This window comes from Echeneis naucrates, chromosome 2 (assembly GCF_900963305.1).
Source record: "Echeneis naucrates chromosome 2, fEcheNa1.1, whole genome shotgun sequence".
Lineage (NCBI taxonomy): Eukaryota > Metazoa > Chordata > Actinopteri > Carangiformes > Echeneidae > Echeneis > Echeneis naucrates.
This window is the reverse complement of record NC_042512.1, coordinates 10,556,491-10,584,403: the sequence shown is the minus strand read 5'-3', so window position 1 is coordinate 10,584,403 and position 27,913 is coordinate 10,556,491. Positions and strand designations below refer to the sequence as shown.

The following is a 27,913-nucleotide window of genomic DNA, read 5'->3' as shown; positions in this document are numbered from 1 at the left end:
AGCAGGACGGTGAGGACACCCACGCGTAGAAGAGGTTTATTTCAATGGTTGCCCGTGACAAAAGACAGCGAAAGTCCCAGCTTAATGTGAATCACGGGCGCCATCACCTTTTCTCCCCAGACGCTATGTGAACAGGTCACTAAATCACTGCCACGTGACAATGAATTAAACAAATTATCCATATCCGTATCCATGATGCAGCCTGATCATGCAAGACATTACTTTCTTTAAGTAACGACACAAATATATATTACATATTAACACATGCACTAATTTTAAAACTATAGCTTCCAGTATGAGGTATAATAAAGGTGTAATAAACGTGCAACTCTGCTCAGTTTCTAGAACTAAATTCATTCCAAAACAACAAAAATCATGATAAAACATTTTAATATTTGGAGAAAAACAAATGGATTTTACTAATGCAGTATTACTGTTATACTATACTAATGGTAATTTACCGTTCCCTATTAAGTGTGAATGTAAATTGCACATTACATTAATTTCATAGTCATAAAATATCAAATATGTATGTATTAAAAATACGAGCTTTGTGGCTGCTTAACTGCACTTCAACTCCCACAAGCCTTTGCGTTGGGACAACGAAAAGAAAAAAGTATTCCGGAGTAAATTAAATCTGTGTTTCTGTCTCGAATATTCTAAAACATGCTCTCCATCAAGCGACTTCGGTTAAAAATGAAAGTGTCGGTAAGTTTATTGGCGTTGTTTTTCGACTTCAGAAGGCGTTTCAGTCGTTAAAATTGTTTCCGTGTTAGTTTTTTTTTTTATTCGGCCGCATCCTTTTTCTGCCGAACACGGAACTCAAACCACGGGTCAGTCATGTCGTCGTCCGGCAGCAGCTACAGACATGTGAGCCATGTCATCTTCGACATGGACGGGTTATTATTAGGTCCTGAGACACACTTTCTGTGTTTTATTTAAATCTTTTATATTCTCTGTGTGTGTGTCGTGTGTAGTTTCCAACGAGGCCGCACCGACGCTGAAAACCGCGGTCACCCTGTAACTTCTGAGTCCGTGAACGCATCTCGTTCTGTCCTCCGCAGAAAGAAACGTTCAAGTGAACCCTTTCCCTTCGTATTTTGTACATTACCGTCTGATCCCCCAAAATGCAGCAGAGCTGGAGACCCATTTGTTCAAGTCGTGATTTTAGTGACATACAGAGATTCTACATTAATCAGAACTGTGCCGAAATATAAATCCTAAGTCTTTGGACCTGCCTTCACATAGATGGCATCACACTTGATCGTCATACATCTCCCCTGAAGACTGGCTGCTGTAAATCACGCCATGTTTTAATGAAGTTTGGCTGCCAGTCATCTATTGCAGTCTCCTCTGTTTGTGAGACCAAAAGCCTCCTTTTATGCTTTAATGTTTAATCCTGAATGACATGTTAGTGAAGTCTATTAAATCTCTCTTTTTTTATTTTTTTGGATTATTCTTCTGTTAGACACAGAGCGGCTCTACACTGTGTCGTTCCAGGAGGTATGTGACCGCTTTGGAAAGCAGTACACGTGGGACATCAAGTCCTCAGTGATGGGAAAGAAGGCTCTGGACGCTGCCCAGACCATTCGGGACGCTTTGGATCTTCCCATGACGGCCGAGGAGCTCCTCGCCGAGACCCGCCAAATACAGGAGAGGATTTTTCCCTCTGCTAAACTCATGCCAGGTATTCCTTGAACGCAGACAAACAGTCAAACACAACCAATTTGCTCTCAGCTCCAGAGTGGCCTATCATTAGCTTTTGCGTGGGTTGCTGTCCTCTTTTCTTTTCCTTTTTTTCCCCTGCATGTAGGAGTACTGCTCCTTCTGTCTATCTAAATGATGTGCAGCTTTGCAACCCCTTGTGCATGTGCAACAACAACCAAAAAAAAAAAAAAAAGAAAAAACCAAAATCCATTTTTGTTATGAAGATGGGGATTCAGCAGGTGCAACACTCCCTCATCAGCTCATGCCTGCTTTGCATCCCTCGAGTGTCATGTCGTCGCTGAATTACAACGAACAAATTCGGTTTTGCGACTGAACAAAAACAGGACGACAGCGATTGTCGGGGTCAACTTGGCAGGGGTCATTTGTCTGCTCCTTTCCCCGGAAACATTCAGGGCTTTATGGTGAGCCGCCTTTGTGCGTTAGCGGTCGCACATCTGTCAGGCGAACAGTGAAGCACGGGCAGATGATCATCAAGAGGAAAGGCCAACTGCCGGGTTAACACACCCACCCGCTAAGCTTCACCGAAGACCTTGGCAACAATGCATGCTGGGATGTTTGGTTCATTAAATTAGTGACCATTTTAGCTAATTTTTATTGGCCAATGCAGACATCATTAAACTGATTAACTGTATTTGGGGTTATTGCCATTTACAGCTGGGAGGTACAGACTAACTGACTGCGCTACATGATAGAAACAGTCCACCTCTGTGCCATTACCCCGGTCATTAATACAATTTTTAATGATGTTAGAGTTGCTGTGGTGGCTGCTTGTTTTCAAGTCTGTCTGACCCCGCAGTGATCCTCACCGGGGGGGGGCGTGGGTGGTTCAGGTCATGCAGGGTTGCGGCGGGATTTTCACCTCGAATCCCACATTCCCAAAGTGCCTCGGAGGTAGACCATCCGCAGATGCTACGATTAGATTTTACTTCAGTGCCTTCATAATTAAACAACATTACCAGCTTTCTAAAGGACCCTCATAAGTTTTCTTTTCAAACATTTGGCTGATAGCCAAATTACAAACTGGAGGCTGCGAAACAGCCGTTTACAAGCCAATGGCTGACGTCACGGAGAGTGACATGTATTTCCATTAAAAACCCAAAGGTCCCCTCAGCCACTGTTGATGTTAAAACAAAACTTTCTGCTCTCACCGTCTCTACAGTTCCAACAGCCTGACTGCACTGACCACGTGCGCGGCTAATTCTCCAATTCAAGCGTTGGCACACACACCAGAGTGGCTTTTTTGCGCGTTTAGGCCTTCGCATTGGTCGGGATGCAGCGACGTGTTCGCTGCTTTCGGCTCGAGTTTGGAAATGGAGACGTTGACTGGGACACAGCTGTCACGTTTAGTGAAGAGGTGACAGAGCGGCACTGTTTTCTCTCCGCGTGGAGACGTGTTCAGTGGTGACACCTCCTCTCCTCAAACGCATTCCAGGAGTGGGCTCCTTGACGGAGGTTTTATTACTGCTTTTATCGACTGTCATCTTTGACACTGCGGACTATAAAGCTCCCGTAACTCTGCCGTGCTTTCCGGTCGTCATTGAAATAGGAAATAAGAATAAAGGTGTTTTCACCGGCTGCAGTTGGAGAAGCAGCCGCACATCAATGAGGGGAGGTGGTGGTGGTGGTGGGGGTTGCTTTGACCTGGTACAGCTGGTGTGTGAGCCTAACGCCATTCTCCCACCAGGTGTGGAGAAGCTTGTGCACCACCTGCGCAAGCACCGCGTCCCCATCGCGGTGGCGACCAGCTCAGCCGGCGAGACCTTCCAATTGAAGACGAGCCAGCACAAAGACTTCTTCGCTCAGTTCGACCACATCGTGCTGGGGGACGACCCCGAGGTGAAGAACAGCAAGCCTCAGCCCGACTCCTTCCTGGTCTGTGCCAGCAGGTTCAAACCTCCAGCTGATCCAGAGAAGGTGGGTGGCGCGCATTGCACGTGGATCACACCAGTGATGTGCAGAGTCACAATCGTGGAGGGTTTTGTTTGTTTGTTGTCAGTCGAGCAAACAAAAGCTTCTCCATCTCAAGAGTGAAACATTTTCTCTCATATCTTGCTCTTACCCTTCCATTTATTTCTTTTTTTTTTTTTATTCTAACTCCTGAATGAAAGCTGAATGCAGCAGCTGGTACACTATTCCTTTAACATACAGCTTTTTCTTAAATTTATGATGTTTTTCTAAATGTCAGTGTGTGTTCTCAGTCTGCTGTCTGTCTCTCTAATGCACACACACACGCATTTTACAAATGTCCCACCTCTTTCTCCAAATCAAAATCAAGAAGAAGGGCAGGACTGCAGATATCCTATTTATTTCTTCATCACTAAATAATAAGTTTATACAAGCTGGCCCACCGCAAATGCTTTAATTGCCAAGTGTTTTGTGACGGAAGTGAGCGAGCGCACATAAGAGCGAGAGACTTAATGGTCCACTAATGTGGTGGGATTTCTCCCTGTGCTCCCAGTGGCCAGTCGGACTGTGACGGATGGTCTGTTGTCAGTGCGGGAGAGTGTGCGTTTGTTTGTTTCCCTCGTTTCCTGTAGCTAGTTCAAATAAAAAGCACACAGAAATTCGAGTGATTAAGTCCCTTGAATCATTTTCAAAATAATCGCTTTATGCTTCAAGTGGTAAATGCATACAAGACTGTTATACGCCACAGGTACGATACGATAAACAACTGTGTTTTCTAAGTACAGTCATGATTAAACCAGCTGAGATTTACTTGTCAGCCACTATGCTTCAAGTCCTTTGCCCCACGGGGCCGCCGTGCGTGCACATGCACTGAACAAAAATTTAAAACGCAACGCTTTTGTTTTTGTTCCCATTTTTCATGAGCTGAACTCAAAGATCCACAACATCTATGTACACAAAATGTACATGGATTATCTCGGCAAAGGAGAAGTGCCCACTAACACAGATTTAGACAGATTTGTGAACAATATTTGAGAGAAACGTATATATTGAAAAATGCTTTCGAGTTCAGCTCATAGAAAAATGGGAGCAAAAACAAAAGTGTTGTGTTTGTGTTTTTGTTTGTGTATATGCAGTCTACTGTGTATAATGACCAGCTAGCTGTCTCTCCAATGCCACACAGACAAAACTTTCCCCTCTGCCTCAAGCAAACAAATGCTCCATGTTGCCATATAACCTTTTGATTTGCTGATGTGGTGCATTTTTCCACGAATATGAAAAAGGGGTGTCATGTTTCTTTCTGCTTGTGAGCTCTCTCCTTAGACCAGCCCGTTTTTACAGTTCCCTGCTGCACCAAACGGGCATCATTCGTGACAACAATATAAAAAAAACCAAACTGAAAAAAAGCCATAAATTATTTATCATAAGTCAGATTTTACTTGGCCGATCAACACAATTTAGTATATAGTTTGAAGTCCGCGCGAGGCTCAGCGACGCCGCGTCTCGCTGAGCCTCCCATCTTAAATCAGCCTTGCGATTTGGATACGCCAGCACATTAGTCGACTCCAAAGGGTTAGACACCACGGCAAACCAATACCTCCACAGTCAACAGACGGTCAGATCGCAATAAGGACAGAACATTAACATTCGAAGGTAGCATCTACGGTGGATTCGACTAGACCCGCAAGATCCTCCGTTCGGAAGAGGCCTTGCATTTCTTAAGGACATAATGGCATCTTTCCTGCTACAGGAGACAGAGATTTGCATGGTTTTTATCTCCTTGAAATATGTGGCTGGTGTTAGTCTGAGCACCTGTGCTAGATAAAAATCACAGATCGGTAATATGACCCAAGAGAGCTCAGAGCTGAGCTTTATACTGGCTAAAACAAGTGCTGCAGCAGGAAGAGGAACGGCGGCACTAGGTGTCAACAGTATGCCAAACAATCCGTACAGTACGTCCTATATCTAATGGCGTTCCGCTGCCTGGGTGTCAGCCGGTGTCTTTTTTTATTTACAGGTAATGCCTTCCATTCGTGGTAATACACGCAGGGGCCCCCGATGTCAGCCCGCTTCCCGCGCGCTGACAGACAGCCGTTTCTGCTGTCGGCACTTTGATCAAAAGCGGTGAGCTTCCCGGGTTCACGGGATGTTTAGGATATATTTTCAGACACTCTGGGAGCCTTACGCAGTGTTGAGTCAGTCTAAAATAGCTGCCAAATATCTGACTAAAAGACACCAAAGAACAGTGTGAGACCTGACCTACTTTCATCAGACACACACACTGTAGATTGCATGTAAAAGAAGCATCAACAAAAAAAAAAAAAAAAAGAAAGGAGGAAAGTGTTATCCAATTTGAACAAATCTACTGCTGATAATTTATCAGTGCTTGACCCTTAAATGTGATGAGTTATTGTCTTTTTAGTAATATTCTTTGTTTTGTACATTTATGAAAAATATAATATAGCACTGTAGGTAAAACTATCATGAAAAAAAAACAAAAAAAAAAAACAGAGGGTGAACATATGGGAGACGGTGAAAAAAGTTCAGGTTCACGTTCAGATGGATGAAGGTAATGCTCAGCGATTTCCAGTGGAACTTGAGGCGACCTTGTCTGGGCTTCATCTTTTTGTAACCGAGCGAGAAAGGCGCTTGTTCTTTTACCGCTCTTCGTCATCCACCTGTGACGAGGATAAGATTAGTCAACGCCGCCATTTTTTTTTTTTTTTTTTTTTTTTTGGGAGCTGTGAGCAAAGTGCTGCTTGATCGCCAGGAAACATCAGTCACCATGGATACAGCTAGCCGTCTTGATCACTCGGCTTATACAACAAGCACCGTCCCCCCCATGAAAGCACAATGTCCTTCAAAACACTCGCTCTCTAAAAACAGATTGTGTGTTCCTTTTAATTTGCTTGAAAAAGTGCTGTGGGTACTTTTGGATAAAGTAATGGTGGCTGTTCTTCAAACTATCAGAAAACCTGGAAGTGCATTCCAAGTTTCGGAGCAGTGAATTACCAAGTGAGCAGGAAAAAAGCCTTTTTCCTCCAATTCAAAATAATTACTCATTGCCCTTTTTTTTTGGCTCTGATCTGGCTGTATTTCACACCATATGCACTATTTTTCTTATCTTTATGTTGTTTTTTGTTTTTTTTCTTTTTCATTTTGCTCTGCTGCTGAGTCCAACTATTATTTCACTGATCTGCGCCGCACCTTTGTTCAGTTTGTTTAGTGGCACGGTCGATTCTAAACCTTATACAGGCTATTTGCTGCTTGTCCTCCCCCTCTCTCAGACTTTCCTGTCTCTCCCCCTTTTAAATTGAAATTAAAATCAAAGTACGCCAGAAGAATTCAATATAGACTCATAAAATCGTGCCGTTGCTTTTTTAATGCTTTATCTTTTACTGTCTCCTCTGAATCGAGACTTTTTTTTTTATTTTTATTCCTTCCACCGGCGAAATAAAATTTTTACTGTTTGCATTATCCGGATGAAATTTACATATATACTCAAACGCAATAGCACGTGTGTTTGAGAGAGTTAATAAAAACAAATGAAATATTGTTACATTGAATTTTAAGGCACACTGATTGATTTCCGAACGTGAGAAAACCTTGCATTTTTACCCTTTTAAACTGAGCATGCCGCCGGAGGTACTTTTGCACAACTGCTCTGTTAAAACACTCTTTCGACAAACTGTAAACTGCTGGATATCGAAGGTTCTAAGTGGAAGTGCAAAAGCATTTACTCGGAGGACACTTTCTGGCCCTTCCTTGGCTAAAATAAGAAAAAAGTCCATGCAGACAATAGTAATCTTTGGTGTTAAGGGATTAAAACAAGAAACACTTAGCACCACATGGTGCCAATCTACCTATTATGACATGGCACGTGGAAAAAAAGGCGGGAGACCCAAATGCGCAAACTCGGATGGTCAAAGAAAAATATATTGCAGGTGTAGAAGAAAAAGCTGAGCGGGGGAGGTCCAAAAAAAAAAAAAAAAAAAAGGATCCCAAGTTAGATAGAGAAAGAGGGCTGTAAATAAAGGGAGGGGCTGATGATGAGGGTCAGCCGAGGAAAGGGAAGCTCAGTTGAGAGGAATGAGGCGATTGCGACGACAGGTGTGTTACAGATGATCAATGTAATGATCCCGGAGAGAAAACACTAAATTACAAGCTCGAGGCTTCAAAATGGCAGTTCAGATGACACTGGAGTGCACTGTGATATTAAATTTCAGATCGATAATCTGCACACTGAATCAGTATCAATGTTTATAAAGGTGGGAGTCTCATTTGAAAGACAGAAAACGAAGCCAATGCCTTCCTCACAGCGACGCCCACCATACAGCCTCTACACTGTTTCTTTTTGTGTTTTAACAAAAGCCCTCAAATTGCCCACCCTGTGGTTTGTCAGGCTACTCATAGCCACATTTGTATGCCGGTGAACAGCTTTACCCAAATTTTATTTTATTTATTTATTTATTTTTTGATCGACTGCGCGCCGAGAGCTTTCAGAGCAGACCTTTCGCTTGTGAATGGCTATATTCATTTTGTCCTGTCAATCAAACCAGACCATGGCTTTCTTTTTTCTTTTTTCCCCTAAGCGCTGCCTTTTACGAGCACATCCTCTGTATTCCCTTTGGTTCAGGACAGCTGTGCACAAAGACTAAATGAGAAATTGGAAGATCAAGCCTTGGGGAAAAAAAAAAAAAAAAGAGGGCGAGAGAAATCCATTTCAAACATGAATAGTTACTTTTGTTTGAGTTATTAACAGCTGCCCTGTCGTATCACTCACTGCTTTCAAATCAGCCGAACTGGATGTTCGCGACACGTTAATTTCCCCCGTACGTGCCCGGAGGTTCGTGACATTTTCCCGCAGAGACTTGGGCGACCGAATTCTGCCAACATAACACAAGAAACAAACAAGCTAAAAAATTCCACGCATCACCTAGCATGTGAAACTACCTGTTGCCAGCGTGGAGGGACTGAATCACACGCTACGTGTACTAGCGCAGAGGAGCTAATTTTTCATGGGCGTAAGGAGGAGTGAATGTATCTAAAGTGCCTCGTAACCGTGACACGCTCTCATGCTCTGCTAGTGTCATTTATTTTGATGGACTCTTAAAAACTCAAGCACATAAGTGGCAAGATGCATCTAGTGTTATTTTAGTCATCAGGTGGCCTTAAAACCATTAGCGCTTTTAAAAGCTTAACTCTGTCTCTGAAATGTTGTAGGATCTACTCCACATATTCCCCTCAACTCCCACGTACCCATTTACCACCCATAGGGTGTGATAATACATATTCCTGTAAAGCTGTTGATTGGTGAAAACTTCAGGATAACAGGATATAACTTATCAGTTTTTGCCAAGGGGTGTAGGTTCAGGTAGAGCCACTCACAGGGGCCGCTAAAATGAGGGATCAGGGTGCGAGGGTGCGCACTACAAAGCCTCACCGTGTTGACCAGTCGGGACAAACTGCCCCAAGGTCTATCAGGACAACTCAGGGGAAACAGCATCTGCTGAAGGAATCTTACATTTTCTCCGGAAAGCCTAAAAAGCTTGCAACGGATAAGCGAGCGAGTGATCGGTTAGTTGCGGTTGGCAAGGAAAGGTGGAGAGAAAAAAAAAAAAAGCCATTTAAGCAACTCACTGTGGATCTCACCCACATATTTTCCTGCCTGGAATGGAGTCGAAGCCACGTTTGGTTACGTTGCATTTGAAGTAATAGCAGCTAGTGGCATGCGTAAACTTTTAATTTATTCCTTTAGTGTGATAATGCTTTACTAGAAACAGCAGCGAAGTAACACGACGGTCGGAAATTAGAATTAAACTGCAGTCCTTGATAAATTCGTTGAATGATTTTCTGTGCTTTAAACATGATGCATAGTTTTATGGCAGCTGTGGGCAGCCACTCCCCCCCCCCCCCCCCCCCCCCCCACACACACACACACACAGACTGAAACAGTTAATATTACAAATTCTGCAGAGCTCCCCTTACCAATGTGATAACCCTTTACCTTAATGAAAAGAGATGGGGCCCATACATCACATTTTAAGTATGAGATTTCACATTTGTAAAAAGGCTTCTAGGTAATATAAAAACCAAGGTGCAGTCGGAGAGATATTCAAAATATGCGCGATGATAGCATTTTCTTCATCCTGCATTTGGACATTTAGAGCCTGTTTTTAACAGGAAAATTTAAGGCGTCCAATAGATACATTCCAACTTACTCCAGTCGTCTCTTCTTGCTTTAAAGGCTTTTTGCTGCAAATAGGTCTGCCTGTGGCACAGCACACCTGATTTTTTAATCTGGAGCCAGCCGCGGTTAGGGCTGGCATTTTTCTTGATGAGATATGAAACCGCGGCTCAGAGGGGGAATCGACAGAGTGTTCAGCGGAATAACGAATGATGATGCGTCACTCCCCGGCTCCCACTCCGTGACAGAGGAGAGGAGGACGAGGAGGAGGAGGGGTGAGTGGCAGAGATGCGAGACGGCGGGAAAGAAGGAAGGAGAGCAGACTGAGGCGAAGCTGGAGGGAGGAGGGTGGAAGCGAAGGAGGCAAACAGGAGCAGCAGCTGTATGGTAATAACACAGATCCAATTGTCAGCTCTTCCTGCCCTAATTCAGATCTCATAGAAGAATAATAATAAAAAAAAAAAAAAAAAAACAAGCAAACAAACTGAAAAAAACAAAAACAAAAAACAAGCAACTCGAGTGAATTTTTAGTTCCTAAGATGTGACGAACAGGCGAAAAGACACGTGCATGTCCCTCATTTGAGTCCTGCCATAAGGCCTTGCGTTATTAATAAACAAACTCCACCGGTTAGGTTTTAGGTCAATATTAAGACAAACAGCTGGACCCCTTCAGAAACAGAATATGTTTATCATTTTAGTTTTTGTTACATTAGCTAATAATGAGGGTAATGGGGTAACAGCGGGAAATGTCATGTCTAATAAATTACAGTAACCGTTTCTTTGTCTGACTTAAAAATGCCAGCATACAGACAGAAGAAGTAAAGTTAGTTGGGGTTTTATCCCGAGACTTTCACCATTCTTCATCATTCATGACCACGCACCACACTGAAAAAGGACACTAATTGAAGGAAGTAAGCTCACTCGCTGACTCATTTTCGACTGCTTAACCGTTTCCGGGCGGCGTTGGAGCCAGTCCCAGCCAACGTTGGGCGAGGGTGTGGCACACCCTGGATATTGTTGCCAGTCCATCACAGGGCCGTCACACAGAGACGGACAGCCACTCACACTATGGACAATTTAGTGTCACCAGTGAACCCAAACATGCATGTTTTTGAACGGTGGGTGGAAACCCACACAGGCACGGGGCGAACATGCAAACTCCGCCCAGAAAGGCCCCAGCGTTCGGGTTCCTACTCCTACTTCTCCTCTTCCCAATTTGTTTGCATTAATTATTTTTGAACACATTTCAACTCTGGCTGGTGGAACTAATTTGAAATAGGAGAGAAAGGAGCAGAAGTGCATCTCTCTGTAGAATGCCACAGTAAAATCACGGCGAGGAACAGGTTTGGGCATAAATGGAAAAATAAATAAATAAATAAATAAATAAATAAATAAAATCCACTTCTCGTGTTCCCGGGACTCGATTGCAGTACTTGTGAACCTGAAGCGGTTTGAAACCGCCAGGACTCTCAGCGTGTTTGAAGGACTTTAGTCAGGTCGACCACAAACACAGCAGCAACTCTTCAGAAGTCCCTCTCCGGAGCTGGACTGGCTGCTGGAAGTATGACCATCGCTGCGGCTCTCCATCAATCAGGCCTTCACGGTAGAGCGGCTTGATGGAAGCTTGAGTAAAAAGCATGTGACAGCTCCCCTGGAGTTTGTCGAAAAGCACCCATCGGTCTAAGAGTCGCAGGAAAGGATTTTCTCTACACTTCCGCCAGCGCGCTTACATGCTTAGTGCACCGAGTTCATCGATTTTCGCCTCAAATCAAACGCTGCTGTCGACCATCGCAAATTGGTGGTATCAATAATTTCAAGAGCGGCGTGATTCCAAAATGAACGTTTCTCATTCACACGTGCGCAAGGGAAGGCGCCAGTCTGACAGTCCTCCTTCGCCTTGATCCAAATTACATGTCGTCACTGAGACGGCAACTGGACCACCTTCGGGTGCACCATCTGGGAAATCAGAGCGCGTTACTCGTCACTGAATGCATGTATGCACTCTAAAAGCAAGTCTGGCTAAAGCTGTAGCCATGGCGACGCAGGATGGTTTATCCTTCAGAATAATATTAAGACGATAGATTTGGACATGGGACTTTTTTTTTTTAAATGCAGGTAGACATTCCTTCCATGTACTCGCCGTAACGTTGCTGCCTGTCTCTCGTCTACTGCCCCAATCAATACCACGCTTTTTTTTTTTTTTTTTTTTTACACAAAATTAGCAAGTTCGGCCCCCCCCCCATCTAACCACCAGCATGGATCAGAGCGCCGTCTTTGTTTAGTCTGTCGATCTCAGAGATAAAACTGTTGTCCTGGAGGGGCAGTAAGTCCTGTCCTGCTCAGGATGATTTTATGAAACCGTTTCTGCGCAGCAAAGCAAATATATCACAAGGTGGGATTTAATGCGATAGTCAGCGCGCCAGAGGCAGAGCAGAGAAGGCCTCGTGTCCCTCACTGCAAACCCCCACAGTTCGCCGGCCTCACAGGTGACTAATGCGGTGTCGACGGCCGCTGTCTGAGCTGACCAGGAGTGAAAGAAAGAGTTAAAAAAAAAAAAAAAGGCTGCTCTCTTTTCTATGGAGAGCATGGACACTTTTTCATAACTCCAAAGTAACACTGCTGATGAGATGGGAGATTTTTTTTTTTTTTTTCCTTTTTAAACCAAAGGTGTGCTCAGCAGCCTGAGTAAGATTAATGAAACATGAAAGTGAGCTAGTTCATGCTCATGCTGATAGGGAGAGACCAAGGTGGAGGGATCTAGTCCCCCCCCCCCCCGTCATTAATCATGCTAGGCATTACACCTGGGAAAGACTTAATAATCCCGATATTCAAATCAGGTACAATTAAGACATGAATTTTTCTATCTGAACTTTAAATCGGCCCATTAGAACCTGGACAACCGCCCTAAAGCCTGCAGACTTCCAAATGCTTATCTGTGAAATGACTTTTTTTTTTTTTTTTTTTCCCCCTCTCTTTTGAAAGTGTTAAATATAATATAGACACACGCTAAAGATCACTTTTAAAAAGACATGAATTTCTAGGAATCGCGCTCAGCCGCTACCTAGATTTTGTCTGGGCTTGGATCAGGGGAAGGGCATGGAATGATTTCATTAAGCTTTGAGCGTTTCCGCTCAGCCTCGGCTCCCCGGAGCGCGATCAGCAAAGTGTCAGCCAAATTCCCTCGTCTGCGCTTGAAGATTTGGCGATTTAGGCTTTTTTTTTTTTGGGGAAGATTTAAGATTAAACGTGATGTTAAAGCGCAGCGTAACAGGGACCGGCTCAACAAAATTGAATCTTTGGTGGCATTTCTTGACGCGCCTCGCACGACACTCAATCTACACCAGCTGAAGTTTGTGTTGGATTGAAAACTAAAAATTGTGGTTTGAGAAGGTTGAATAACCGAAGAGGTCAGTTTCATTCACGTCTTCACGGAGGGAACACCCATCTGAGACTCATTTCATCTTGCTTTTTTTCCCCCCACTCCCCCTTTTCGCCTGCTTTGCTCTGTCTGACAGCAGCGCTCTGGGTCGAGTTTCCACATTGACGCTTCTCCCCACTCAATCACTCAATGCAGCGTGAGTTTCTTAGCAAACGGCCGGTTTGTGGGAAACCTATCTAAATGTCAGTGGTGTCATTTAGCCATCGCCACTGCACTGTGCAATTAACATTTACCTCATAGTGTGAGGTTAAAGTAAAAAAAAAAAACAACAACAAACAAACAAACAAAAAAAACAAACAAAAAAAACTGTCTTTTCCCACTTGCACACGATTTATAAATGTTACTCCAGAGAAAGATCACAACAACAACTGTTCTGAAGGTCTCTGCGCTCAAACTCATCCTGCACTTCGAATCTCAGTGCCCGATTTACGCCTGCTGTTCCCAATTAGTTTCCAATTAATTTAATTCCCATCCCGTCCTCTCACTCCCCCCCCCCCCCCTTAAGTATTTTAAGACACGACAGGGACAATCGAGGATGAGACGGAGTGAGGCAGGGGAAGCTGTGTTTGCCAAAGTTTTGGATAAAAAAAAAAAAAAAAAAAACTATGAAGTGATACTCCAGGTGCTCTGTAGTTATGTTACCTGTCGCCGGATGACAGGCAATACAAGTGATGCTCAGATAATGTAACTCACTGCTGAAATAGAAGCCACATTTTACATTAAAGTTATCACCGCTCTGTTGTTCTAATCCATCCCTGACTATGAAGTGGGGCATGTGATGAAAATATCATATCGCTGCCTTTCCAACACAGCGATCAAACCTTAAATAATGCAATACGCAGTATGTGATGAAAAAATCTTCTGCTTGTGAGATTTGTCCTCACTTCAGTAGAATAACAAAAAAAAAACAAAAAAAAACCCACAAACTGTCGAAGTTTAGCATTGTAAACACATTTTTTTTGGGGGGGGGGGCAATTTAGAGTTTCCTTCAACGGCGACTTAAATAAATCTATATAGAATTTGGTGTAGACCTGCCGGATATGTAAAGTGCCTTGAAGTGACTCGGTTTTGATTTGGTGCTATATAAATACATTTTATTTGATTTCTGGAGCCATTTCAAATTAAAAGCCCGAAGCTCACAGTTCATGTCGGCTCTGTGCCCCCAAACATTGAAAACATTTTTTTTTTTTTTTTTTTTAATTATTATTTTATTGTAGAATTTGTGCCAATTAAAGCAGTGGGAACTGACATTATGCTGAACTGGCACGCACGTTATATAACAGTCAGTCAGCTCATCCCCCTCTGGTTGAGTCTTGCTGTATTATTTTGAACCGTCGCTCTCCAGAATGATAAGCAGCTCGGGGGGCGCGGGGGGGGAGTTGATTACACATCTGAAAGTTGAAATTTGGGGGACCCACACACACACACACACAGTACCTATTGTTATTCCAATAACTATTTGAATATTAATTATTGCCCACATGATTGAAGAACAATATGCTGTTCCTTGGGTTTAAATACAATTAATGAAATAGTAAGACTCCACTCTGTATGTGAGCGTTGACACAAAAGAATCTAATTTGTTGCGGTACACGTGCATGCATCAGTCAAACATATTATTTAATTAGTGAGGGCCAGATGAATGAATGCCAGTCAACCACTAATCAGGGGACCTAACGGAGGATTGTAAAGGGTAAGAAAATTAAATTATTGCGCATTCATTTTAACAGCATAATTGTTTTCTAAATGAAGTCATTTATCACCGTTTCAAACAACGGTTTAGTGGAGGGGAGGTGAATTAAGGAAAGGTTGCATTGAGAAATGAGAGTATGAAAAAGGTTTTTTTTTTTTTGTTTTTTTTTTTCTCCCCCCCTTCTTCTTCTTCGCCAGTCAGATAAAGCTGGCGAATTCCCGCTCGACCACAGCAACTTTGGCTGGGCAGATAATGATGCTGCAACAACACAGCAACTATAATCCAGTACCTGTCCCGCCTCCATTGCTTTTATTGGCTTTCATCCCTCAGCACCCATCAGGGGCTTACAAGGATTCACATAAAGAATCAAGAATCAGTATTTGGATAAAAAAAAAAAAAAACAAAAAAAAACAACAACACACAAACCTCCCCCACCCAAAAAAAAAACAAACAAACAAACAAAAAAAAAAACCTTCAGTTTCTAAGCTCCACTTATTCATTTATCATTGCATCCATTCCTTTTTTTCCCCCTTTTCTCTCCAGGTTGATGCTTTATTGTGCCACAGGGGCAGGGCTAATCATAGAACAGCTACATCTGTTGTGATGGAGCGCCTTTGATGATGAAATGATGCAAGGTGCTTTAAAAAGTTCTCCACCGCGCGCTCAGAGACAGAAACATAGGTTTCCAACAGTTCCCAGCCCGAGCGCTTCGCTTTAGATATGTTCTCCCCACCTTTCCAGAATGTTCAAACGCGGCTATATACTGGAATCAACCCTGACAAAAATATTATGGGCTGGTGAACGACTTAAAGCGCGGCGATGGCCGAGTTGATTTAAAACCCACTTAGCCCGCACTCCCATCCGTCCGCATTCGTCTCGTCTGCTGTGGCGTGTAACTTGCTCAGCTCGCGTCGGGATACACGGCTACACTTTATCGCCACAGACTTCAAATGTGTGGCTTAAGCCTGCTGCAGGGTCTCCCTTAGATCACAAGCATGGCAAGGAGGCAGGGCGGCTGTGAGATTTTCAGACACTCGTTTTGGCTCAATGGTGAAAAAAAAAAAAAAAAAAAAAAAAAAAAATCTATTTATTAACCGCTGGGGCCGTCCATGGGCTTTTTCTTTGAGCCAATTGCAGTCTCTTTGCACAGCATGCCGTTATCTCTTAATGAAAATGCGCTCAGTAATAGCTGCCTCCGTTTTTTGATTGCATTGTGTCAATAGGTAAACACGCCGCTCCCCTTTCGCACCCGTGTCACAAAAGAACCTTTCAAGTTGAAAGTCACACCAGCCGGGCGTGCAGCTTAAACTTCACGCAATCCCCGATGATTGATTACATTTGATCGCGATAAAACTAATGAAGTTGTCATTTTGCACTCATTTAAAGTAGAGCAAAGGGAAAAATTTCACCTCCACCTCGGCGACATCAGACCATAGTGCCGTCTTCTGTAGAATGATGTAACAATGAAAAAGCAGCAAGCCTACATGTCTTCCCTTTGTCTGTTTGAAAAATCAGTAATTTATCTAAATGCATCGCTCAAGGACTATTCCGTCAAAGCCTCTGGATTTTGCTCGGCTCTTGTACACTGCAATTTACTGATGAACTGTAAATGTAAAACGGTTATTCCTCGAAAATCAATTCTCCATCACTGCTCTAAAACAGCCGCCTTCAGAAGAATTGGCACTGTGCTGCCACTGGCAGCTATTTTTTGGGGACAGTGAGGAACACAGAGCGAACGTTGCGTTAATTCCTCAAGCCCAGAGTCAGGAGTCCACAAAACTCAGGTGAGCACGACTAAAGCCGGGCCGACGCACGAAACCTTGAAAATGCTGCCAAGTCGTAAAGGCGGATGCTGGCAATTAGAAATTAGACGCCCGTGCAGGAGCCTCATTTCCACTTTTATAATTAGCCCTAAATTAATGAGAACAACTCCATAATCCTGTTTATCACAAGCTATCACGTTCGGAAAAGCACAACAACAACAAAACAATCGCTGATTGTTGGGCTGACGACGAACTGAGCTCGTCAGTAATCCTTAAAAACAATAGCTCCAAGTGTACAGACCCGTTTAATCTGAATGTCATTAGTCCGGACCCGAGACTTCATCTGACTACCGATAAGGACGTTTAAACAATGCCAAGCTAAACGCCAAGCGCACAAGCGTAAGCAGGTTTATTTCTCTCAATCAGCGTGTGTGTGTGTGTGTGTGTGCACAGCGCGATTTAATCGCATACAGTTCCACAATAAAAGCATCTCTGTCACAGACATTTTGTTTTGGGCCAGCCTATTAATGAAAATTAACAATAAGGGCTGTCTGACGGGAGATTTTCTGGCCCTTTTATGGTTAAAATAAGGAAGGAGGAATCTTCGGTGACAAAAGGGATGCTGCCAATCACAGGATTTGCGTGTCGGGGGGGGGGGGGGGCAGAGACAACTGTTTACCTTTGCTCCACTCCCCCTGCCTCTTAATCGGCGCAGAGGTCAGGCGGCGCTTGAGTCGTTACGCGGACGTCCGTAATGGACATTTACAGAGTGTTTTTCTCAGCGTCTGGGTGACACTGATCGATCGTCCGCTCTGTTCCGTTGCTTATGCAGCCGGTCATTATGGCCCGGCCTTGGGGCCGAACGCCTCACAGTTGTACCTTGACGATATATACGTTATGTGTATGGTTACGTGTGTGTGACCCGTTAGATTTGAGGTTTACGCGTGCGCACGCGCACACAGTTCTTCGTGTCCTCTCACATAAAGGGTCAGTCTATCATCAACACTGGCTTTATTTCTGCTCCTCACAACAGAGATGATGAAATGTTACCCCCACCCACCACCCCCGCCCGCTCAAGCCGCCTCGGGCCTCGGGATCATTTGGAGGATGCAGTGGGCAATCTGTCACTGTCGCTTATTCACCCGCCACTGCACGCAGGACACAGACACATGCCCGATACGCGCACACCTTCAAACCCCCCCCCACCCCCGTCAGTCTCACATATTAACAAGGGAGTGCGTTCGTGCGGGCGCCGCAACTTGTTAACGCTTCACGTCGCGTCCCGGCCGCCGGAATAACACCCGTGTTTTATTGCCGCTGTTGGGTTATATCTTCATTTCACGGCTCTGTTGGGAGCGAAAAGCAGAAGCAGCTCTGAGTAAAGCACAAGATCCTTTTCGATACAGCAAGACAATCATAAGAGACTTTGGTGATGTATTATACCCTGTGAAATATGCGCTTCACTCTGAAAGTAATATCTTGTTATTTGTAAAGATTCCACCGACACCTCAGTGAAATGTGACTGCAGCATGGGCTTTATCAGCAAGATACTTGTTAGTGTGTTTGTATCGTGCATCCTTAAAGGTAGACTCCTATGTCTTATATGGTTGAAGCAGGTCTGGGGCCTATATTGATACTGTGAAAGTGTCAAAGGTCTGAGTCCAAAGAGAAATTCATGCAGCCTCTATTCAGTTAACCGAGTCTTTAAAAATCATCCGTCAGGACTTGTGCAACGTGTTTGCCGCAATGTCAAAACAAAAGCAGTAACCTCCTCTCAGCGACAGCTCAAGGCCAGCACACTTCATCCCGCCATCCGACCTCGCAGGATATGTTTTTTCTTCAATGTTTACTTGAATTCTTCTTTTTTTTTGGGGGGGGGGGTTTCTGAATAACTCAAAACATTCAGGTCAACTCACTGACATTTTTGTTATGAGAGCTGCAGAGTAAAGCTCTCACACAAAACACAAGTAAGTTTTACAAAATGGGACAAGATGGGGGTTAGTCGGTTTTTGATTTGCGTTTCTCTCCAAACTACAGTGAGAGAAAAGCCAAGCAGAAAATAAACGGCAGGTCTAACTACCCATTTTATCACCTTTACTGCAGGTTTCCCTTGTTTTTCCAGTCATTCTCTGCTCTTTTAGATTTTCAGTCCAGAGCTCAGTGCTCACATTGAAACACTTACGGAAAGGCGCACGCAACTGCCACGCAGTGATAATGTAGCTTTTGGACAGCGGGAGAGAGAGGGGGGTGCCCTGGGGGGGGGGGGAGTAACCAGCAGGCTCCTCTAGACTGTTCTCATCACCACCAGTGGACGACAAGATGAGGCGAAGCACGATGATATTTATCGTCATAAGATAAGAGTTAAAAGGTTAGGCCAAATTCAACCCGGGGGCCGCAGCGACAAGGGCTGAGCTTTGATATACGGTATGTGCTTAACCAAGTGAGCCGGCGCCGAGCGCCCCATCAACTTCATAGTTCAGAATCCGAACCGTGCTGCGCTCGTCATAAAATCTGGCAAGACTGAAGCTCAGCCATGCTATCCAGAGTCGTCTCTGTCGGGCGTTTAAAGGTGAACCCATAACAGCCGGATCACTCAATCACCGTGCAGCCCGGTGTCTTGAACTGAATCCCAGTAAGACCCACGCGCCTGGAAAGACAACAACTACCGCTTCTCCGTCATTGGAGTGAGTGTTTAAAACAAACAAACAAACAAACACCATGTCGCCTTCCTGTTTGCTTCCAAACAAGAAAAGATTGTGGTGCTTTATTGTGCAGCTAATAAAGCACCAGACTGTTTGACGTTTAGGCGCCGTCTCCGCCGCCGTGTCGCATGCCGATAAAACAACAAGCGACAAGTAAAGTACGGCAGATCTGTGTGTTGATAGGGCAAGCTTCTGCTCTTGACACTTTTTTTTTTTTTTTTCTTTTCTCAGCGCTGTAATGACGACAGCCCAGACACTCCCTGGCAGAGTGTTCACACTTGCAAGGAGCATTATTAGAAGGGTGAGCATTGACTCTTCTGCAGCAGGTGTGGAAGAGACAGGTTTTTCTTTTTTTTTTCCCCCCTTGTTTCTTCTTCTCAATCAGTTTGTGAGTTTGAAAATGAAGCAGGAAGTGATATTCGCATGCAGCCAAGGTCTGCGGTTGTCAATGTCAATTGCCAGCCTGATGTGTCCTCAGAATTGTGCTGTGAAGTGTGGCTGGATGCGAGTGATCTCTCCACAGAATGTGAATTTGCGGGTACACGTTTGCGGAGTCATTGTTATTATCTGTCTGCGGCGGACGCGCGCCACGGCGGCCGTTTGCGCGCCAGTTGCACATCTTATTGGCTTTCCTTCGGCCGGTTTAAAAGCGCAGTGGAGCAGATTATTGATGTGGAGCTGCTGAAAGGTTCAACTCTACATTTGCTGAGGTGTACCGTTTCAGATCAGATCTGTGCACATGCGATCAGCAAAATCTCTCTAGTTACTTCTTCATAGTTGATGCGGTGTCTGTCTGACATGTTCTTATCTACCGGGAATAATCTGCGAGATTCAGATGATGCGCTGGCTTGGTCGGCGATATTGACAACAAGTTAGACACAACTCGGCAGACACAGAGGACTGAAAAGCCAGCTCTTCGGTTTTGTTGTTTTTCCTTGCAGTCTATGATATTTTAACTGAACATAAATTCGTGGCGTCACTTCGGAACCTGTCACCCGGTGCAGTTTGCTCGGCCAGACTGGGCCGACGTATAGAGACAAGATACACTCACGTTCGCACCTAAAAGCAATTTCACAGTCAATAATTAACCTAACCTGCATGTCTTTGGATTCCAGGGAGTGAAAGCACGCAGGTCCAGGACCCAGAACCCCGCCCTCACTCAGCTGGACTGTATTGAGATATTACATTTTGGATATTGCCCAAGCGGAGCAGGGGCTCCTGGGTGGAACGTGCAAGAGAGAAACATCACCATTACACCCACGTGCTCTATTTCACAGACTTTATTCAGTCTCTGACCTGTCAGCTCCCTGCTATAATGTCCACTTCAGCCGATTCCCGCTCCTCTGGGGAACATCTCGGTTCAGGGTTGCAGTGCGTGGCCATTTCCGTGGGACTGCCAGCAAAGGTTCAACTGCAGCTATACATCCCTGTGATGGTCTGCTTTTATTAGATTGCTGCCTGAACCGCCATTCATCGAATGTGGGAGCAGTAAATGCCGATAACAGAGCACGCAGCCCCTCCGGATACCGTCACACATCTGATATTTGCCCATGAAGAAATGATCCTCGCAATTATGAGCCCCTCTGAACTTAGTGGCACAGCGCTCAGTCGGCCTCCTGCCCACGGGCAGCCGCTCATTGTCAAGGCATTTCCTATTGAACTGCACTCCACAGCCAGCAGCGCTTGTTTGCGGCCAAACCGGCGCCTGGCTTCCCTCCAAATCAGAGCGCTACAGCATCGGGCTGCTGTCACCTCGCCACCGCGTGCTCCTCTAAAAGGGGGGGGGGGGGGGGTGGCCGCGTCTGTGTTAGTGGGCCAGTTGTTTGAGGCAACAGCAAAAGAGCATGCACACACACACAGTGTGCATCTCTGCCCTCACCCCGCGCCCCCCCCCCCCCCCCCTCCCCCTCCTTTGTCTTGTCTCATTTGCCGGAGCTTTCCGAGTACACAGAATCCAGATTCTGCTGGCTCTGATGAATCTTGCATGAGCTCGAGTTCGGGCCCGAGGATGGAGTTGTAAATTTTCCATGGCACTTCTTGAAGCGGCGAAGGCGGGCGGGCAGCAGGTGCCACGTCTCCGCACAGTTTGAGCCAGCGGGAAGTGAAGTTCGGAGACCAGTTGTCATTGCCGGGAGCCATTTAAGTCTGTGTACCGCTTGTGAAGGCCTCATGAGCTGACGAATCCCGTCCATCTTAATTTAAACTGTTTATTTCTCCATCCAAGCAGAGCCGTGCATGTCAGTCAGCTGAAATTATATTACATGTATTGCTCCGAGCCACGTCATGTGCTCTGCACTCAACATGCTGTCAGCACAGACTGAATCCTCCGCTAATATAATACATGCTCATGGCTCCTCCAGCCTGCCTTTCCTGACTTTAGACGGACCCTTCATGTCGACAGCGTTTCAATCTCGCCGCAATCGCTCGCCGTCACTGACTGTCTTGAGTCATTGTGTAACCCGGGCGGGTGCATTATCTGGCTCGCGCAGGTCACATGGGAAAAATAGATCTGAACCTCTCGGAGGAGAAGAGGCCAATCGGGATGGCGTGCTGTCACGTCCCTCCCTGACGCCGCAGCCGGGCGAGCAGTCGTAACGTTCTGCAGCGGCAGTTGGACGACATATCAGCCGACAGCGGTGACAGCATGAAAACAAAACCCGACCGCATCTACAAGGATTCAAGAAAAGTAGATCTCGATCGGAAATGGAAAGCGCTGATATGCCACAAACCTGAATTATTACACATTACTTTTGGACTCTTCACTATTTTCAACTGATATCTTAATTTGTTTGACTGCAGATCTTCAGTTTACGGGGGGAGGCTATGTTTCATTTTATAGGTGACAAACATTTAGAAGTCACTTGGTTTTCCGCGATTCTCTGCTTCTTTCACTGAAGATTAGGTTTAATGGTTGGCGTTGAAATTTCACAGGGAGAAACTTGTTTTATTCGTCATATTACTCTTGAGGCCTATGAAATAAACACACATTTTTTACTTGACTTTTTGACTTCGGTGATTTGACCTTTAGCGGCGTCTCTCTTTTCTTTACTCATTTACATCAGTGGCTGTCGTTTTTGTTGCGCTCTAAAAATTGGGTTATGAGGTTTTCCGTCAGCGCCAGCCGGTCGAAAGTCTGTTCTCGCTCTCGAGCGTTGGGAAAGAGTTGCCTCGTTACACTTTTATGAGGCTTTGTTGCTCTGCGGCCGCCTGTTTAACAAGCAGAACACCTTCTCTTTGTGTGACAGTCACTATTGGGAGATGGGTTTTTGGGCCGCCGTCAGCAGTGCCGCCGCTTCTGACGCTGCAGTGGGTTTCTCAGCGGAGGCAGAAATCTGTGCACATGGTGTCGGTGGCGCTGAGAGGAAAGGATATTTCTTGCTAGATCTGGAGCAAAGGAGTGGAAGGACCGCAATCGAATTTGCGGCTGAGATTGTCTGCATTTTGATGGATCGCCGCCAAAATGCATCTTATCTCAGCCACATAAAGTCTCCTGGACACCTCCACTGTCAGAGATTGAGGCGCCAAGAGACGCACTGTGACTTTTAAGTTTCCTGCAGTATATAAATTTGAGAGCAGACTCAAACAGACAACTACACAATTCAACGTATGACCATTAGCGATCAGCGAAAGGATGTGGGGATAGAGCCAGGAGGAGTACTTGACGTCAGTTCAGATTTTATTGAGGCCTTTAATTATTCTGTCATCCATACCAACCCGAGTGCAGGTGCACAGAATCGCATATATGCCTTCCTGTTGCCGTTCTCTGCTCACTTTGAGGCCGCCCCCCCCCTGCATCACAAGATGGAGAGCCTGGTTACACATTTCACACACACACACACACACACCTTAAAACGGGGAGCATGTGTGGTGTAATTTAGAGGTTGCAAGCGCATCGCAAAGAGGACGGCTACGACAACTACAACAGGTGGAGATTGAGATAAAAGGGATTACCAAAAAAAAAAACAAAAAAAAAACAGAAAACTGCAAAGTAGAATGAGGAGTAATATACTAAAATATACAAAATATACCAAACAAATTGTTGATGCAAATCATTTCCTGAGATCACTAATGGCTAAAATGAAGTCGAAGGGGAACATTGTTTCTGCTTTCTTTTTCTGCAAGCCAGCCGGGGTCTTTCAGCAGCTGCAGCGACGACAAGTTCTACCAAGATAACAGGCTGTTAAATCCCTGCAGCATGAAAGGGGACAAACACAATCTTTCTGCTAAAATGTGCGTGTTTACCTGGCCTTCACACACACACACACAAAAAACAAAACTCAAAGGCTGTGTATTTAAAACGCAACCTGGATTTTTAGCTCAATCTCAGAGGAAGGTGTGTGTGTGGTCGCTGTGTTTGTGGTATAACACAGGCGTGCTCAGAGAGAGATTATATTTTGCGTTCAGTCGGATGTTGTGTTTACTTCAATGCCGATCGCAGCTGCGTAAACCTCCTGCGGTTGTTCGACAAAAGGCCCGATTACGATTGGTTGCGATTCCCGAGACGAGAAAGAGTGCCAAGGAAGACAAGGACCTCATCGTTAGCGCCCAAAAATACGCCGATGTCAAACTAAAGCACCCATTCCCACAACAAAAGTGGGTCAAAGAACAAAAAGGCACCGGCAGGTTAAAAACAGCACACAAGACTCACGCTCGCACCGGCAGCCAGCGCTCGGGGTCATTTGATACGGCAGATCATTTTCGAAAATGATTTCATATCAAACACCAGCGACACATCCAGACTGCCCCGAATGAGGTAATTCTGCTGTGTCATTATTTCAGCTATAAAGACATTTCTCTCATTTGTAATCCACCTGAGCTATAAATCCACTGCGTGCACCGGTGCCCGCTTTCATCAATTTCAATACAGCATATTGGAAGCAGATTAAAGGGTCATTTCGCCAGCTCATTGGGTAATTACCAGTTTTAATTGCTCCCAGTCAAGAGAATTAGCGGAGCCACCCCCCGATGTGCACGCTCAGCCGCCATTGTTCGACATCCTCCAGTTTCAGGCTTAGTGACATCACAGAAGTCAATTAGGGTTTCAAGAGACTCGAGGACGCCTCTTTGTTCTACCTGAGTATTAGAGTAGAGACGAACAAAAGGTCCTTATGGCTTTTTGCTGAGACTTAGAGCTTTAGACTCATTGCGCCACAGTTTCCTCCTTTATTCCCACTGAAGTACTTGTTCAGCCAGAGTGAAAGCCGCCAAAATGAAAAGGGAAACAAAACGGCTTTTCCGTTGGAAGACGGGGGTTGAGGGTTGTTCCACAAGTCACTGTGAAGCTCATTAATTATTTCTCCTTTCGGAACTTTGGCCACTGACGCAGCATCCAAAATAAATACAGCACAAAAATACAAAGAAAACGGCTGATTTGATTGTGTACTGCCACATTTGTCAAAATTGGCACACTGAACCTGCCGCTGTATATTTCCCGCATCTGGGTAGATTCCGAATGTGGAATCTGGTCCGCAGCATCTCAGTATCACGCTCTACTTGGGCCGACGTGTCTTAGGTGTCATACTGTGGATCTTGGCTCTAAATACTTCTGCTAAAGTTCTCGTGTGGCCCATAGGTGTGGACGAAAACTGCGGCCTGACTTTTACGGTTTGCCCTGCTTCTGTTCGCCGCCGGAAATGTCAGGTGTTCTGAGGCCGGGTGAAGTGTTCGGCGACCTGCTCTGAAATCCCATCCCACGTCTGCCCTTGTGAAAGGGTTGACAATGAATGCCCAGCCCTCGCGCTCCTGCAGGAGCTGATGTACGGCGGTTTCGCTTTCAAAGCCTCCGCGGCAGTGATAACATCACGCTGTTTTTTTCCCCACATTTGGTAAAAATACTAAAATAAAACAAAGATGCACAACCTCGCCAAACACCAAACTTAATCTAGACAAAACACGGACACATAGATGTGTAAGTAGTATATTAGCGTGTCTGGCAATATTCATGCAAAATATTGATTTCATACAGTTTTTTTGTTTGTTTCCCCCCCCCCCTCCTCTTTTCAAACTAATATTTTGTCAGTTAAATTGAAACTCCACATTTCTTGGCAACTGCTGTCAGTCACGTTCCCTTTTCCTCTTTCCTTACAAAATAGTTTTTACAATTTTATTTTAAGTGCACACAAATAGACAAACTGCAGACTACCGAGCATGACAGTGCGAGTTAGGTTGCTTTATGGGTAAATACCATCGTCCCTTCTCCTGTCCAACCCCCCCCCCATACACCCTCCCAGAGCACATCGTCCGCAGGCTTTCCTTCCTGTCTGCACTCCTCTGGATGTGATTATTGGATACCAAGAACTAATTAACCCCCCGGCGAAGGGTCCGCCATATTAATTTACTGCAGCTGTTGGAGCGTCCTTGTCGAACACGTGCACATTTAAGCTTCCCAAATCACAATTTGCCTGATGTCTTTTCACATTTTCACTCGGCTCGTCGCAATGTCAGCGCCACGCCCCCCCAAACTGAAACATTTGAAAAGGCAGCTTGTTGAAAAAGTCACTTTTCTGTTTTTCTCCCCCCCGTTCCTAAGTCGCAAAAATCTTCAACAACTTCAAAAAGTCCTTTTGACTAGCAGACCAGTTTACCGTAAGTTAACTGTATTGTCGATTCTTACCAGCAAAAGCAAAATCAAACAAGAAACAACACACTAATGTCAGAGCGTTGGTACGAAAGCACAAGCTACGGAAGCACAAACCATTTTCTCAAGACTGCACGTGAACTCGCCGTTCACTCACGTCTATGAGATTTCTGTATGTTTACATGACATAACTTGTCAACTTCCTGTCAATATATAGTTGCTTTTGTTTTTTTTTTTTTCGAAAACCATTTATAGTAAATTGTAGGCGGGGTCTGAAGGCTCAGGCATGTGCGCTGAACTTAAGGTTACTTGATATTGAGGAATGAGGGGGGGAAAAGACATTGTGAGATTTTCTAAATCCGACAGAAAGGCTACATACACGTTTCCTTTTTTTTTTTTGTGCGTGTGCAGAGTTTTGTACATTTGGCCCCAGTAGTCTAAATCCACTTTTATGTGAAGTCTATAGTTCTGACCAGCCATATCTTTGCTGAGCTCTGTTCTCTGGGTGCAGTAATGAGCCACGCACTGTTCAGCTCGACAGAACGACAGCCGAGAAACATACTCTTCTCCGAAGTTTTTTTTGAACCAAATAAAGCGATTTTTGAAAACTCCACTGAAATGAAAATGATCTTTGAAACCGACAGCAATTTAGCCTTCTTTGCAAATGCAACATCAGCCTGCTCTAGGTAAAAAAAAAAAAAAAAAAAGTAGACTTCAGAAATGCTCCACGTTTCTGCTGTCAGGGAAAGCGGGGGGACAAAACTGGGGCTGTCTCACGCTTCAAACAACTGAAAATATGAAGGCAACGGAAAAGGGGGATAACAGAGGGGTTGGCGTTCCTCAGCTTGTAGATTGAACGGTTATTTCACCTGGCAGAGGCAAACAGGAGAATGTCCGGCTCATCACATTGGAAAAGGAAATGCTATTCCTGTTTTCCATTTTTCCCGTGTTTGTTTTTGGTCTCCGCTCTGCGCCGACTGCAGGAGTGAAATCTTGTCGACCGAACAGGCTTATGGGATAATATCACTCTGTTTCTCTCTCCCTCTCTCTCTCTCTCTGTCTTGTTCTTGCTCAGTGCTTGGTGTTTGAGGACGCTCCCAACGGCGTGAAGGCGGGCCTGGCTGCGCGGATGCAGGTCGTGATGATTCCCGACGCCAACCTGAACCCCGACCTCACCCGGGAGGCCACGCTGCGCCTCGGGAGCATGGAGGAGTTCGCGCCGCAGCTCTTTGGCCTGCCTGCATACGACTGAGCTTGAAAGAAACAAACAAACAAACCGAGTGTTTCTTCTCTGTGCAGGTGAACAGAATTTTTTTTCTGACATGAGCTCAGCTTTGCGTTTGTCCGTGCCTTTTCCGAGCCCCTCTTCCTCAAGGAAGGGGTAATCTCCTCAGAAACCCTCTAAACAAACGTCTATTTTAATGTCAAAGTCAAATGAAAATAAAGCCATATCCGACATCGAAAAACGACTTGAGTCATGATTTCGGAATTGAAATCGGGCTATACGTCACTTGCATATTTATCACGTGCCCTTCAGATGTTCCGAGAGAGCAAACTTCTCCGATCGACCGCAGACCGACTGTACAGAGTCACAGCAGGGTCTGCTTTGAATTGAACAAAAATGTGAATGCGCCCTGATTGGATTGGATTGAACTGAAGAGCATTTCAGTATGAGCGTCTCCCTCAGTCTTTACGCATCCAAACAAGATTCCAGGGACTTGACATGAAGATCGCTGCGGTTTTAATTATAAGGCGACGTAACACATTGGGGTTGGCCGTACGAGCCTCGGAGACTCTGTGCGATGGACTGTCGTCACGCGGGTTGAGAAACACAAAAGCTGACGAGCGGACACGAGAACAGATGCCAGGTATTTGCCTATTCATCTCCACCAGGCCTCCTGTGAAGCTCCATTTTTAAT

General features: G+C 45.0%; 1 protein-coding gene across 1 annotated transcript; it reads left to right on the top strand.

Annotated features, from left to right (window-relative positions):
- Nucleotides 1-816: 816 nt before the first annotated feature.
- Nucleotides 817-27,453, top strand: pudp (pseudouridine 5'-phosphatase). The gene is made up of 4 exons (XM_029517834.1): nucleotides 817-910; nucleotides 1,469-1,687; nucleotides 3,413-3,642; nucleotides 27,070-27,453. The coding sequence occupies exons 1-4, from the start codon at nucleotides 841-843 to the stop codon at nucleotides 27,244-27,246; spliced, it is 696 nt and encodes a 231-aa protein (XP_029373694.1). The 5' UTR covers nucleotides 817-840; the 3' UTR covers nucleotides 27,247-27,453.
- The last annotated feature ends 460 nt before the right edge of the window (nucleotides 27,454-27,913 follow it).